The following is a 15,962-nucleotide window of genomic DNA, read 5'->3' on the forward strand; positions in this document are numbered from 1 at the left end:
AGACTATAGCCATAGACTGACAGGACAGATGTTGTTACAGACCTGAGAACAGCTCCCAGTTTGCAGAAAAATGTGAACACTCCCCTTCCAAAATGATAGAAGCAGCACCGGTAGCTTTAAGAAATGAATACCCTCAGTGGCTGTTTCCGCAACAGTATTGCCAGCATTCAAGCCTTGGTTTCTGTCAATAAAAGCCAGGGCCCTTTTTACGGCTGTTATGACCTTTGAGGGAGGACTTATTTGAGCCAGGCCAGACAGCAACCACTGAGTGCCTTGCCACCACATGGCTTGCATGACTCAGCCAGGCCCTGCTGCTTGCTACCATTCAATGGATGCCCAAAAGCCAACGCGGTGTATCAAATAGAGTTCCATATTAGGATCTGGGTGGCCCAGGTTTGAAACCCCACTCTGACATGGGAGCTCAGTTGGTGTCTTTGTGCCACGTTCTGCCTAACTTACCTCAGAGGATTTTTGTGAAGATAAAATGAAGGAGAGGAGAATGATGTAAGCTGCTCTGTGTCCCCATTGTGGAGAAAGGTAGAGCATAAATGAGGTGAATAAATAATAAATATAGCTGATTATGAGGAATTGATAAAAGATAGGTTGGCTGGTGGCTGGGAAGGAGCGAAGGAAGCAGGGAAAGGGGACCAGCTATGGTGGCTTTCAGAGAAAGGAAAGAGGAACTAGAGGGTGAGCGGAAGAAGAGGTGCACCCGCAAGTCCTTGTGAGTCCCCCACATATATACGCAGGCCCCATAGTTCCCAGCAAGCCTTTGTTGGTGGTCCTTTTTCACTTCCTGGGAAGTTGGTGGGATTCAGTTTAAACACACACCACATGTTGTGCGAGTGTGTGCATGCGCACAAGCATACTCATTGCATGTAATTAATGTAATAAATCATGTTATGATTATGTTATGATGATATGCTGAATGTTATGATGATATGCTGGATAAATTTACTTGAAAAGGAAACCTTGGTGCAAATAATAGAACTTATTATCTGTTTTCATACGTTATTTTCTAAAGAAGGTTGGGTTTGAATGAAATCCATTGGGCCTGGTTCCAGGAAAATATATTCAAGACTGAGGCAACACTTACCTTTGGGACTGTGGCAACAGTTATTTTTCCTGGCCTACAATGAGTCACTGCAAAAAGTAATTCAGCAGGGAGGGTGGAAGTGGGAATTTCAGAAGCACTTGACCTTCAGGCGCCTACATTCTAATATAACTATCAGCTTGCAGTTTGTCTGCTGTGAGATCCCATGGGCATAGTCTGTGATGCATTTGAATCTTCCCACAATGGGTTCCTGCTTCAAGCATTATATTAGAGAGAGTAATTCAGGACTGTCTCATGTTCCTAAATGCCCAAATATTCCAAGTGGTGTTCTACACACTAAACAGAGTGAAGTAGCAGACTGAGGCATGGAATTTTGGATTGTATCGCTTCAGACTGCAGGCATGAAATTGCATTGTTGAGTGCATTCCCCATATAAAAATGTCTTGCATGTAGAAAACTAGCTCATCAAGATAAAAGGTGTAGCGTCTCTCTCACAGCTTATTCCATGCAAGAGTGTGTTTGATTTTAATGAATGGTGCATTCCAGGATATGCCACACCCCAGAAACAGATAATCTTATCCTGCCATAGTTTGCTGTGTCATTTTTAGAAGCACTCTAATGCCTGGTTCACACATGTTGAAGAACAAGTGGTGAGGGGAGGAGACAAAATGAACTGTACTACTAAAGACTGCAGGTGGTGGGTTCCTGCTTTGAAAAATCCTTCTTGTAAAAGACTTTCTGCAAATAGAAAACCAGCACAGCTGGAAGAAAAGTTCTGCCACCTCTTTGCTTTGGGAGCTGCTTTTCTCTTTGCAGGGAGTTTTCAACACAGTGGAACATTCCCAAATGTGGTCCTTCTCCTTCCGTCTGAGGTAGTGCTGTCACCATTCTGTCACCTCAGTCACTTCGTTCCCCTGCATTTGAGAACTAGGCCTGAGAAGGACAGAGAATCGAGAACTTGTGATCTATGCATACGTCATGTTCTGTGTGGGCCTTTGTACCAGTGACCCCTTCCTTAATAGATCATTTAGACCTTTTGGCAGAGACTTCAGCTGTGTTTCTCTTGTGGTTCGGGACAACTAAAATTAGCTCCCTTCTGGACTTCCTCATTCTGACCTGTCAAAGCCCAGCATGTTTGTTGTATGTGCAGATAGCAGCTGTCTGTAGGCTTTTAAAGCTTTTTTCCATTTTAAAGAATGGCTACTTTCTAATTACACACACAAATACACAGTTTTTTTAAAAAATTAATGTGTGCATTTCATTAATTACAGGCTTTTAAAAGGCTAAACAATAACAAAGTCCTTAAGGAAACTCACAAGAAATATTCCAGTTCTTCCCACTGTTAAGCAGTTATGTATTTCTTCAGGGATATTAATGTTATCCGAAAACTTGCAACCTTGTGAGGATTTTGCAGCTTCGTTTTAAATTTTTGAGATGGAGGATATATTATAATGCAATAAATATTATATAGTAGAATATAAGTTATACTAGTTACATAACTAGTAGAATACACACACACACACACATACAGGGTTTTTTTCTGGGAAAAGGTGGTGGAACTCTCAAGAGGGAAATTAGGGAGAGGGATTCTTTAAAATAATATTATTTTCATGTGCTATTGCCGAGTATTTTCAAGAGGTGCCGGAACTCCATTCCACTGCGTTCCCGCTGAAAAAAAGCTGTGTGTGCATGTGTGTGCGTGCGTGCATGCCTGTGTTTGTGCATGCGTGCGTGCGTAAAGTAAAAAACGATGTTTCCTGACTGACTCAACGCCCAGCCCACACCCCTGGACCTAGGAATGTGAGGAGAAAGTTCCTTTCATGATGTAGAGGCTCACTAAGAAGGGATTTTAAGAAATTCGCCCCCTAAGGGGGTAGAAAGGGGTAAAATGTGTTTTCCCATAGGGACACAGCTTCCCTGCGTGGCTGGGAGGCTGCTCATTCCCCTCTCCCCACCAACTGCCAACTCAGCCACTCTGTACTGAGGTCATTTGCATATGCAGCCTGATTGGTGGGACTCTTGTGTTCTGAGGTAAAAATCAGGTAAACTGCAGACAGTTGAAGAAAGACCGTGCAAGACTTCTGAATTGGGATTTTATATAAAAGTCAGTATGGCAGCTGAGTTTTTAAATGTTCATGGGGAGATGGTACATAACCTTTCTCAGGGCCATTTCAATGCAAACCTCTCACATGAGCCTTTTGAAGTGCCCACCACACCAGCCCTCCCTCAGTCCAACTCCACCTCACACCTCTTGCAGCCATCACCCCTTACTGCTGCCAAGAAGCCTTCTGGCAGACGTCATGCAAGATACACCGACGCTAAAAAGAGTAAGCAGCTTAGAGATACGGCAAGGAAATATGCATGTCCTGCTCTTGCGGTGCATCAAGCAGCAGTGGCCGAGTACCAGCAAGATCACCCCAAGGTGCACAGAGCGGCAGAGTCTCTCCATGAGCAAAGCAATCCTGGAAGACAAGGAGAGAGGCTCTCGCTTCCATGGAAGGTCAAGGCTCACTCAGGCATGGCATATGATCCTTCACTACCTTCAAGCTGCCTCTTAACCTCATCCATGCAAAAACACCCCTGTTCAGCATCTCAAAACAAAGCAACATGGCCCAAGTGCTGTGGAACTGTAAGCTCATGGTCTGGGATGAGAGCACCATGGCACAGAAGAGGTGTTTTGAGGCACTGAGCATAACCCTCAAAGATGTCAGGGGCAACGAGAAAGCAATGGGCGGAGTCACAGTGCTGCTGGCTGGAGACTTCTGGCAAACTCTGCCCGTAGTCCCAAGGGGAACTCGAGCTGACAAAGTTACCATGTGTGTCAAGGTGTCGTATCTGTGGCCTCTCATCAGGAAACTCTCCCTAAGAAAGAACATGAGGGTCCACTTGAGAGGCGAGGTGTCCACTGGGGAATTTTCTGAACTCCTACTAAAAATAGGGGACAGAGCGTATCCCGAGTCCAAAGGAAAGGTGACCATCCCTGCAGGCCTGAGCACAGTACTGGTGACCCTAGTAGACCTAACAGCCACGATATACCTTGATATCATCACTATCATGGCTGAGAGGAGGTGCTTACCCAAGGTCACCTATTGAGCTCATAGCAGTAGTGGGATTTGAACCGGTAGAGTGCTGATTCACAAAATCACTTAAAAAATAGAAATAAGATGAACAATTTCATGAGAGAACCAGTTTGGTGTAATGGTTAAGAGCGCAGGTCTGTACTCTGAAGAACCGGGTTTGATTCCTCACTCCTCCAGTTGAAACCAGCTGGGTGACCTTGGGTCAGTCACAGCTTCTAGCTCTCTCAGCCCCACCCACCTCACAGGGTGTTTGGGGATAATAATAACATACTTTGTAAACCGCTTTGAGTGGGTGTTAAGTCATCCTGAAGGGCGGTATATAAATAGAATGTTGTTGTTGTTATGAGACATTATACTAGATTAATTAATTCATAGCAGCTGCAGCCCTATTAATAATTTAAGTAGAAGTTTTTTTAAAAAAAGACTCCACATACTGCTCACACAGCATAAGTCTCTTATATTAAAACACATCAGCTTAAAAATCATTTAGTATCACCCCCCAAATCAGAAAGCACCAGTCCATCTTTTCAAAGAAAGTTAATCAAAGTCTATCCAGAGCCAAAAGCCAATCATCTTAACTTGGCATCTAAGGTTAGATAAGCTTGGTAGCAAATAAACCATTGCAGAGATGAAATTGTAAACTGAGGTGCCACCATTATTAAGGCCCTGCATCTACAGGCCATCCCTTTTGCCTCTGAAGGTGAGGAGGAGCATACAGTGCAGTGCTATTCCTACAGATTTTAATTCATGAGCAACATAAAGGAGTTTTCCAAGAGCATGGCTAGCACCTATCCATTTCATAGGCATTTGCAGAAGAATTTCCTGCTGGCATGTGCATTTCTTGTATCAAAGGAGAGAATTGCAAAATCCATGCAGGAATATTATTTATTTAAATTGAAAGTGGTTTATGTGGTGGCAGGTGTTGCACAAATTAAACTGCCTGCCAATCTACAAATAGATACCTGGTTAAATATGTTAGTTTGTTTTAGTTTTCTGTTTCATCCAATTTAGGAGCCTCATATTGATAACCATATGTTAGTTAAAATAAATAAATAAATAAAAATAGTTTCAAACAACACACAATAAAGCATTGTAATTTAACTGCTGCCAAAGAACATGCTGTTTAAAAAACAAAGCTGTTGATTCCTCACTGTTAAGCATTCATTTACTTCACTTTATACTTCATCCCGTCTTGAAAGTGCGTGCTGGTAACAAAAGCAAGGGAGAAAACCCACCAAAGCAGAATTAAATTTCCTTATATTACAGAAGCACTGGTGATTTATGGCTGGGTCCTGAAAACCTGCCCAGACAGGTGGATTTTACTTATGAAAGATGCAATGCTTGGTCTTTGGTGAGTCTGCCAAGTCAAGAGCTAGTGACTAGGTCCCTGGTGATGCATAGACAGTATCAATGGCGAGGCAGCATACAGAAAGTCCCAGATTCAAATGGCATCTCCATTAATGTGTCTCAGATGTTAGGAATTCTGCAGGAGAACTTGGCAAGCTGATGCCAAACATACTATGCTTGCTTGACCAATGGTCGGATGTAGTATTCCTTGGTATTCCAGCCCATTGGAAGCACGAGTGGGCAGTTACAGTGGCTCTTGCTATTTTTAGAAAAGCCAAGTGCCGCAACTAACAGCTGCTTTTATGTGCAGAACCAGTAGGATCCCCAGGACTTCATTATTATGCTGTCCCAGTCATATAGGAACATCCTCAGGGCACTTCTCCCTCTTGCTCTTTCCATTTCTATCTAGTATTTATTTTTGTCACATCCTTTGTTCCAGGAGTTTGGTGGGTCTGCACAGGGTTTTTTTCCTCACCCATTTTATCCTCAGAACAACCCTGGGAGGTGCATTATGCTCAGAGAGAGAGAGAGCCCCTGCCTTCAGAGATGAGGCAGGTGGCAACCAGAGACAGAGCTTTTTCAGTAGTGGCCTCTCAGTAGTGACCTCTCTCCTTCCCCTTGAGGTCTTTTTAGTGTCTACTCCACTATTTTTTAGGTGCCTGGCCAAAACATTTATCCAGACTTTTAATTAAGGGTTGATTTGATTAAATACCATTTTATAGTGTCTTGAGCTTGAAAAACGGTTAAATTTATTTTAAGCTGCTCAGTGTATTTATGCTCTGGCTGGGCTTCTAATGCTAGATTTTACTTAATAACGTTTAATGCTTAATGTTTTATTTTGTAAGCTGCTTCAGGCAAGTTCCTTGGAGAGGCAGCATTTCTAAAGAAATAACTCCCCTGGGCCATCCAGTGAGCTTTCTGATTGATTTGGGATTATCTTGCAGTGAGGAATTTGCAGCCTGGGCTTTGGATCTCAGGTGGGGAACTTTTATTTTATTAATTTATTTTTATATACATTATTTATAGTCAACCTTTCTCACTGAGACTCAAGGCGGATTGCACACTGTGAGTCAATACAGTCAATTTCAAAGATATTTATGTAATTGGGAATCTAAATGCAAATTTGCAAAGCTTTAAAACTAATGCAGAGTCGAAGAAATGCTAAACAGAGCATAAGCAATTCTAAAACTGATGTATTAAACAACATATAAACTATTCAGTAGAATCATACTTACAGCAATAACAGTACAGAGAAGTAACATCTGTAGTTCTTATCTCCTATGCATCTCTTTGAGACTGCTTCCTTACAGTACAGCCCTCCTGTTTGAGTAAAAAGCCCTCTTGAGTAATTCAGTTTTGCATTGTTTATAGAAAACCAGGAGAGTGGGAGGTTTCCTGACCTATTCAGGTAGGCCAGTAGCACAGTGGTTAAGTGATTCTGCTGCGATTCAGCACTCTCCTGGTTTGAATCCCACTCCTGCCATGAGCTCAGTAGATGGCCTTGGGTAAGCCACTCCTCTCAGCCCCAGCTCCCCAACTGTATTGTTGGGATAATAATAATAACACTAACTTGTTCACCGATCTGGGTGGGGCACTAATCTGTCTAGAAGAGCAGTATATAAGCACAGTTGTTATTATTAATTGTTGTTGTTGTTATTTGTTGTTGTTGTTATATGATGTGTGGGGGTCACCATAGAGAATGCACGCATACAGGCATCTGTTGGTTTTGCCCATGTGCAAGGTGGCACCTGCAGAAGGCCCTGTTCAGATGAGCAAAGCTGCCATGGTGGAACATAGGGAGAGAGAGGCAGTCCCGTAGATATGCTGGACCAAGGTATCACCCACAGGAAAGAGGAATGAAAATGATCGTGGGACTGGAGCGCTTGCCCTGTGGAGCAAGGCTAAAGCATCTGGGGCTTTTTCATTTAGAAAAAAGGCAACTGAAGGAATGATATGATAGAGTTCTCCAAATTATGCAAGAATTCAGAGTCAGTCAGTGTAATTGATTAACTGTAGATTTAAGATAGAAAAAGGAAGTATTACTCCATGCGTTAAGTAGTTGGCCATCACATTCACTGCTGTGGGATGTGGTGATGGCCTCTTACTTGAATTTGAAAGGGGATTGGTCAAGGGGATTGGTCAAGGGTAGGTCTGTTCTTGGCTATTAGCCAGTGGAACCTCTGACTGTCAAATGTTGGGGAAGAGTCAACAGGTGAGAGTTGTTATCTTCTTTTTTATCATTATATATATTTTTATTTAAACAATAAAACAGTGAACGATACATAAGAGATAAAAACAAAATATAAATCAGAGTAGTGGAACTACATAGTATCTCCAAATGATGTTTTTAAGGTTGAATACCCAAATGAAAGTAAATAATTGCATTTAATAGAGAGCTAAAGATCTTGTTTACCCTCTTCGTATGTTCAGAAGAGCTGAAAAGAAAAAAATAGATCTGCTTATAATTTTTTATCAGGATTTCTTAGGAAAAGGAGAAGGGTCTACATACAGTCTTAAGTAAATTCCAACAAAATATAAACATATATTCCAAGGACTGACTTGCTAGCTACCAGCTAGCCTCTCTCTGTATCAGCTTGTTAGTGTTCTTAGAAGATCCTGGAGTCCTCCAATTAAAAAGGGCCCAAGGAATTCTTATTTCATTCTTACGCAACTGCTGGAGCATCTCTTAATTGTCAAGAGATGGACGGGGGTTGTTTTGCCAACCCTGCTTGGCCATTAAGCCCAGAATGCGGAGTGCCCCTGAAAGTACACAAGAATGTGTGCTATTACAGTCACCATCTTGTTATCTTCATTGTAACTAGCCACTGTTGGGAAAAGGACTCTCGACCATTGGACTGACCCAACAGGATTGCTGTTAGGTTAAAAGAGAAATACTCTCTGTAGTATGCTACCCTTGATGTGGAAACATTTGGCAGTTTTTCCCCTTTTGATTCCTGTTTATCGCCATTTCTGATAGTCACTAAACAAAACTAACATACCCAGTTTTGTTCAGTAACCAGCACTGTCATTCATTTACTGCATCAGCCTGCTGATCAAACCAATCCCACCTGACTCAGGCGAGTGAGCTGCTTCCTCTCTCATTGCTATGGATTTAGGTCTTTCCTGTCAAATCCCATATCTTTATTATTCTTAATACTTTTTTTTGCTAGGACAGGGAGAAATGGAATATTTAATTACATATCCTTGGCTTCAAAATGGTAGGAGAATGAAAATGCTAATGGAGGATCAAAGCCTGGAGTGAATATTTTTGTGAGCCTTCTTATCTCTGAAACAAAGTTAATGAAATTGTTGTTATTAAAAATGTTCTTTGTGTTACATAATGCAAGCAGGTCTTCTCGAGACACAGACCGTTCCAGTGTGCAGTAGAAGGAAGATGCTACATTTGAATACTGATGGCTCTTGCTTACGTACCCTTGTTAGCCAAGCTTTCACCTAACAATAACTATCTGGTCCAGAAATACATTACCTTCCCAGCTAACATTGCTACTCCCTTCACGTGCGCGTCCTCTTGTAATTTGTCTCTTGTAGCTTAGCTCGAAGACATCATTTCCATGTAGGAGAGCTCTCACGTTATTTTTGTGTAGAAGTATTGCCGTCTGATCATCCTAACAATTTCTTTCCAACATAGAAACATACAGCTGGAAGAGTTCCCAATGGTCATCTAGTCCAACCCCCTCTACAATGCAGGAAATTCACAGCTACTCCCACTGTGACTCCTGCTCAGTACCCAGAGGAAGGCAACAAACTTCCAAGATCGCTAGCCAATCTGGTTCTTCCTATTATTTCATTGATAATTCTTTTGGCTTTAATATTAACCCATTGTTTCTGGTCCGGTGTAGTTCTTTGCCCATTTTAGTCCACAAATTACTCTTCTTCTCTATTCATTTCTGGCACTGTTTCTTCCTAACATTTCATCTTTTGACTCTGTTCTGCACATTTATCTTTGCTTTTTCCACTGTAGATTCCCTGCTGTAGCTTCATATCAATTACCTCATAAAAGAATCCTTCTAGACATGGGTTAGGAAACCATTTTCTATCTGCCTTTTGAGAAAAGGGGCAAAAGAGCTGAGTCACAAGTGTGACTCTTTATTTTTGAACAGGTCTTATATGAAAAGCAGTATAGACTAAACATACATGCATGTTCTTGGCTCTAGCTTCCTTATTTTTTCCTTAAACTTTGCCTTTCCTAGCCTTTAACTGTCATAAGGAAAGAAAAAGATGTGGCAGATCTTCTGCCTCCATCAGCAGCCATTCCACCTTTCTGCATCAGAGGGGAGGGGGAAGGCAGTGCCAGGCCCCCTCCATCAGCTTGCCTGGGACCAATTGTGATTTAATTCCTCCCCGCTTAGAACTGTCTTTTGCAGCAGTCATTCCATCTAGTCACTATGGAACAGTTTCATAAATTACTCAGGAGTTCATACATGAATTAGCTTGTTCTCTTTCCTTCCTGTCCCTTTTTCATTTTGGGTTGTGTGGTTAAATTCCTGAAAAGAGAATGAAATAGCTGTTATTATAGAGCCTTCACTGATTACCTTCCATGTTGAAGCTGCCTCTCAGAAGAGCTGCAGCTGCCTTCTCCATGAGCTTCTCTGGAGGCCTTATTTCTAGCTGTGCAGGTCTTTTAATAGTCTCCAACATAGTTGGGAGGTGGTTGTTACACTTGGATCAATGTCATGTCCTTTCCAGTTTTGACGGAATGCACTTTAAAGGTTTCCTAAGTGCATCAATCAGAGAGCTGGAAGGTAAAGAGGCATTATCAATTGCCTGGAATGAAAGCTTGATTGACAGGCTGCTCTCTGATTGGTCAGTGAGAACCAGTCTTCAGGCTGACCGGATTTTGTATTCAGAGAGAGAATGTATGAGTCTGACAGGGAAGGTTCCCTTCTGAAGTGAGGAAAAAGGAATCTTTTGCCTTAACTGTAACATCATTGTCCTGAAGAAGAATTCTAGTTAAGAATGAAGCCCGTTTACAACGTCAGAAGAGAACTGGGAGAGTGTGTTAGCAAGAGTGATAGGCTAGTGGGCTGAGACTCTTTGTTACGACAAAATCAGAAGGGTTATATCTTCTTAGGAGAAGAAGATTAATTTCTGCCCAGTTTCTAAAGAGGATTTGGCTCTGAGAAGGACCCTGGGTATGTTGTGAAGGGAAAAAAGTTTTAAACTAACTCCAGGAAACCTGAGTTGTCAAAGGGAAGTCTGTGAAGAAACGTTGTTGCTGTAACTAAAGAATTAAGTAAAACACCTCTCACTGTTAAGAACCAAGAACATCAGAAACTAAGTTAATATTTTGCCTGTTACTCATAGTGTAACCCGTACTATCAAACAAATTCTACCTCAGCACTTTCATTCCCTGACTGTCCTTATTCCATCCCTGTCTGTTCAATAAAGTTGTTGTTTATTTTGAACATTATATAGTCTCCAGTACCATTTCCAACACAGAGGAAGGGGGCTCCTGCTTTCCCCCCATCAAGTTTCTGGGCTGGATTAAAAAGCCAAAATTATGTTTATCAGGGTGGGACAAACAGACTTTCAAACCACAAACAGAGACACTCTAATTGGGGCTGCTCAGCTAAAGCAGGCAAACTTGAATTTTGGCGGGAAAATCTGCCTCATATTGGGGAAGTGAAGGGGGGGGGTCTGTCATACCAGACCAACCATATTTATTTCTACTTGGGCCAATCATGCCACCAGCACTTGCCACCTCATTTAATTTAAAAAATTACACCCAGGATAAAGGTGTTAGGCTATCCACCTAAAACTACCCAGGATAAAGAACGCTATGAAACAGCTTTATGTAGAATAGGTTTATAGAAGGTATTACTGTATTATATTGTGGGCAGTAGTTTTAACCACTTTGGATGTAATGGCAGAAAGGCAATGTACTTGGTAAATGATACAAATCATACTGCTTGGTGTAACTGGCTGTGCTGGTTCGAATCCTGCTACTGCTATGAACTCAGCAGATGGCCATGGGTAAACCAGTCCTCTCAGCCCCATCTCCCTAGCTGGACTGTGGAGATAATGATTACACTGACTTTTTCACCACTCTGAGTGGAGCACTAATCTGTCTAGAAGAGCGCTGTTGTTGTTGTTGTTGTTAATGTCAATCAACGTCTCACCTGCTGTAATACAACACTACTCCAGAGTGATGAATGTTAAAATTCTAGTAGATTCCAAAGGCTTCATATTCCTTGCAGCTACAAATTAACCTTTTGTCTAATGACTTTTTTCGTCTTGTTAAACGGAAGTGAGAAATATGCTTTGAAGCAGAAACAACACCCTGTCAAAAACTCAAGCGAGCTTTAGCATATTATAGCCAGTAACCATATTAATAGAAAGCTGTGCAGACTCTCTTCTACATGACTAGATATTTTTGGAACAAATGCACTTCTGGCCTATCTACTCAATGAAGTCTAGCAGAGTTTGGTGCAAACACCTCCAGTATCTGAGACCGAGAATGTGATATATATTTTTTAATTAAGGCATATAGGACAGGAGAAGTCTAGAAGAGCTTCCAAATCACTGGGTGCCAGTCCTAAGATATTCATATCAGGAGAAATAGCTTTGCACCCATAATTACAGACATTACATTTAGTTGGTAATTAGCAACAGTTAACACCATAGTCATGTATTTTAGGAACCACACACTGAATGGCCCCAGTAGCCATTCTTTATTAGCCCATTGTTTGCGTTTAGTTTTCTTACCCTAAATTGGCACCTTATTGGCTTATAGGAAGTAAGCATATTGCTGACCCTGTCCCATGTGACCTGTTTCCTTCAGACGTTACTGGTAGAACATAGAAGCCCAAAACAACGATCAGAAGTCAATTAACTTGGAATAATGTGGTCATGGATTTGCATCTCTACCACCAGCAAACCTTTTACAGGAATTCATATCTTTTTCCTTTGAACTCACCTGGAATTGATTGATTTCTTGGGTGCTGTCAGCATACTTGGTGCTGAAGAAGAGGAGTCTCTGTACAACTGGCAGTATCGCACACATCACAGGGCTGTCACCATAAATAACATATCTGCGTCAAGTTTATTGCATAGGATGTTGGTTCATTTGTGCTGTGATGTTGTATGTTTCCCTTCCTTTGTTGTTGTTGTCCAGTGATATGGGAATCCAGAGTGCAAATGATAATATTGCCGTAAAATAACATTACTGCATAAAGGTGCGGAACTTTTTACTGGGATACCATTGTTGGTGGCAGTACTTTGTTATCCTTCACATGTTGTTTGTTCATAAGTATCTGTAATGGGGGAAGAGTGAACTGAAGAAGAAGAGAAAAGGGAGAATCAATTGTCATGCAGAGTCAGAGAGAAGAGGGAAGAATGCGGGATGTCATTTGATTCTGCTGTTCATGTGCATAACTTTATTTGAGATGCCATCAAGTAAGTGATTAAAGTGGCGTGCCAAACCAACATAATTGCACAAAACCACAGCAGTAGCATTTTAATAAACTAGCACATTTGGTAGGACATTTATACTTGGATTGCTGGCAGATGCATCAGTACAGAAATCTAGTTTGTATCTATTTTGTTGTTTCCAAAAATCTTCTTTGCAATCTAGTGTCCAATATTCTGCTGTTTTGGCTTATTTCACACATGCATAGTTTTGTCTCAAAGACTAACTTTTTCATCTCCTATACTCTCTTCCAACTTCCATAATGGGCAGGTCATCTCCTCTGCAGATGGCAGGGATCATCCTAGGGCACAATGGAGTTTTCCCTTTCCTCCAGCCTAATCATCCTTCAGACAATTATCACCAAGTGCTCTGAAGTTCACCTGAAGTTCATTACTCATCCATACCTCCCATGTCTAGACTGTACACGGAGACCCAGAAGAGGCAAATGTCATTCTGTCCGTAATATCTAGGCTCTGGTTAAAACAATGCCATGCTGTTGAATGCCTTATCTATGCTCTCCTTGTCAACTGATGAATGTCATTTTTTCCCCCTCATAGACTTTCTATGTTCTGGTGAAAGCAATTTACACCCTTGGGCACAGCGCATCTCTCATTGCTCTGACCACAGGAAGTATAATTCTTTGCCTTTTTAGGTAAGTGTGCCTAAAGATGTGAAGGGGCAGATATTTTTGAATATCTCGTCTTGGTTTGTGAACACTCGTCAAAGCCAAATGAGTCAGATAAAAGGTGCAGAATTGATCAAGAAACGGGAAATGCGCTATGAGCATAATATGACTTACCCTGACTGTAGGTTGCATGCTATTATTGTGTGGTCTATGCCCGTAATAAAGATTGACACTATGAGCACTTTTTTGTTACATCTGACTTCACACAGTAGTTTTCAAGGCAGCCAGTTCAAACATTTCACCACATGATGGAAAACGAAGTTATATACGTGCATGTGTGAACCATATCTAAGAATGAAAGAGTTTTGGTCCTGGATAGAACTTCCAGTCAGATTAGAGACAATGTATAGTAAAAACATACCTTGGTGAGCCTTGGAGGGAAAGAGTTTTTTGGACTGATCTTAGTTCCGTATGTATCTGTGGTATGGGTCCCCCCCCCCCTCTTTTGCATGTAAAAAGAATAGGAGCATGTAACATCACAATGCTTCAAAAATATAGGCTGTAAAGTTAAGATTTTAGTGAGTCATCTGCCAGTGTAGAGATGGAGACAAAAATAGAAACTGAAGTGTCATTGTACCTGTAGTGTAGCTCTTGAGTCGTATATTTAGGAGAAACGGGCATCTTCATTGTGATCCTGAAACGGGAGCCGAAATTTTTGCAATGCTAAAAGAGCAATCTGACGCAGGTCTGCTTAGAAGAAAGTCCCATTTAATTAACTGGGGGCTTGCTCTGGTGAAAGCATTCTTAGGAACGTGACCCTCCCCAGCTTGGCACTTAGATTTAGTTTCAGCAGATTGCAGTTGGGATGGTCCACTTGTTTCTCAACTCAACCTCCTTTGGACTACCGGGGGGGGGGGCGTTGCACGGTGGACTATGTGTGATGAAAGAGATTCCCTGCATGTAGAAAACTAACAGGGAAATCCTAAACAGAGTTACTCCAGTCTAAGCCCGTTGCTAAACTCATTGATTTCAGTGGGCTTAAACTGGAGTAGGTAAGGGTAAAGGTGTGCAAGCACCGAGTCATTACTGACCCTTAGGGGAACGTCGCATCATGACTTGTTCTTGGCAGACTTTTTACGAGGTGGTTTGCTATCGCCTTCCCCAGTCATCTACACTTTACCCCCAGGAAACTGGGTACTCATTTTACCGACCATGGAAGGATGGAAGGCTGAGTCAACCTTGAGCCAGCTACCTGAACCCGGCTTCTGCCAGGATCGAACTCAGGTCGCAAGCAGAGCTTGGGCTGCAGTACTGCCACTTACCACTCTGTGCCATGGGGCCCTTCTGGAGTAACTCTGGAGTAGCTAGAGTAACTCTGCTTAAGATTTCACTGTAAATGTCAGAAGATTTCTAGCCTAGGCTTTCCCCTGACATACTAGTTTTCTAAACAAATTGCTCAGTCAGGAGCACATTGATTCGTTATATGCTTTTCTGTCATTTTAGGATTTTTTGCCATTGTGTCTTCAACCATAAACTGCTTCCACATGGAGACTAACCTCAGTAGCTCTTGTTGCTGCTGTGAATGCAGAGGCATTCACGGTGGCAATGGGGCATCCCCCTCCACACTCTGTGACTGTTATTCCCCCCCCCTCCCTGCCACCAGAGGGCGTTTTCAGGCTTTTTTGTTGGCAATAGTTTTAGTATTGTAACAATCTATAGCAACAATGCACTCGTTCCCAGCTTTCATTTTTTTTTTTAAAAAAAGTATCCTTTATGTTGTGGGGTTATAAGGAGAAATGTGCAGCTAGGGCCCTTCCCCTTACAACTCTGCAACAAAACCAATACATATTACCAGGTTTTATAAGAACCCCAAGGAAAGCCCTACAGTGGTAAGGGGGATGGGCCACCACAGGTAAAGAAAATGGTACTGTTGTAAGAAGGGGAGAGTATGCCTTCCCATCTGCACAGCATCCAAAGGCACTATGACTGAGATCTTTCCTAAAACCATATCAAACCAGTTTTGAGAAAGATCGCAGCAAAATGGAGAAAAACAGGGGAAACAGAGGATTCTGTCATGTGGCTCCTACCAGAAAGAGAACTGCAGTAAAGAAGCCGATACGGAGAAAAACCACCATGTGGAAACAGCCAAAGAGGGATGTTGTTGAAGCTTTTTTGAACACAAAAGCATGAACAGAGTGCAAGACTATTCTGTTCCAGAGGGCATTAGGTGGAAAATAAAGAGTTTTATATATGTTGGCTCTGTGTACTAGCTTTTAATTTTGTGCTTTAACTTGTTGGACGCTTATGGTGTCTCTGTCCTGCAGCTTTTGCTGTTCTGATTGTGAAGTTAAGGCAGGGTATACATTTTTTAAAATTAAATTAAACATTCAGGAGTATTTTGGGGAGGGGGGGAATCTGTAGGTTTTG

At 41.9% G+C, this 15,962-nt stretch overlaps 1 protein-coding gene across 1 annotated transcript in view; it reads left to right on the forward strand.

The window, feature by feature from the left end:
- Nucleotides 1-15,962, forward strand: part of VIPR2 (vasoactive intestinal peptide receptor 2) — a 71,279-nt gene that overhangs the window by 41,122 nt on the left and 14,195 nt on the right. Inside the window, exon 5 of the mRNA XM_054992143.1 lies at nucleotides 13,468-13,562. Coding sequence (XP_054848118.1) covers nucleotides 13,468-13,562 — 95 coding nt within the window. The remainder of the gene's footprint in view (nucleotides 1-13,467; nucleotides 13,563-15,962) is intronic.

The sequence above is a fragment of the Eublepharis macularius genome, chromosome 11 (assembly GCF_028583425.1).
Source record: "Eublepharis macularius isolate TG4126 chromosome 11, MPM_Emac_v1.0, whole genome shotgun sequence".
NCBI lineage: Eukaryota > Metazoa > Chordata > Lepidosauria > Squamata > Eublepharidae > Eublepharis > Eublepharis macularius.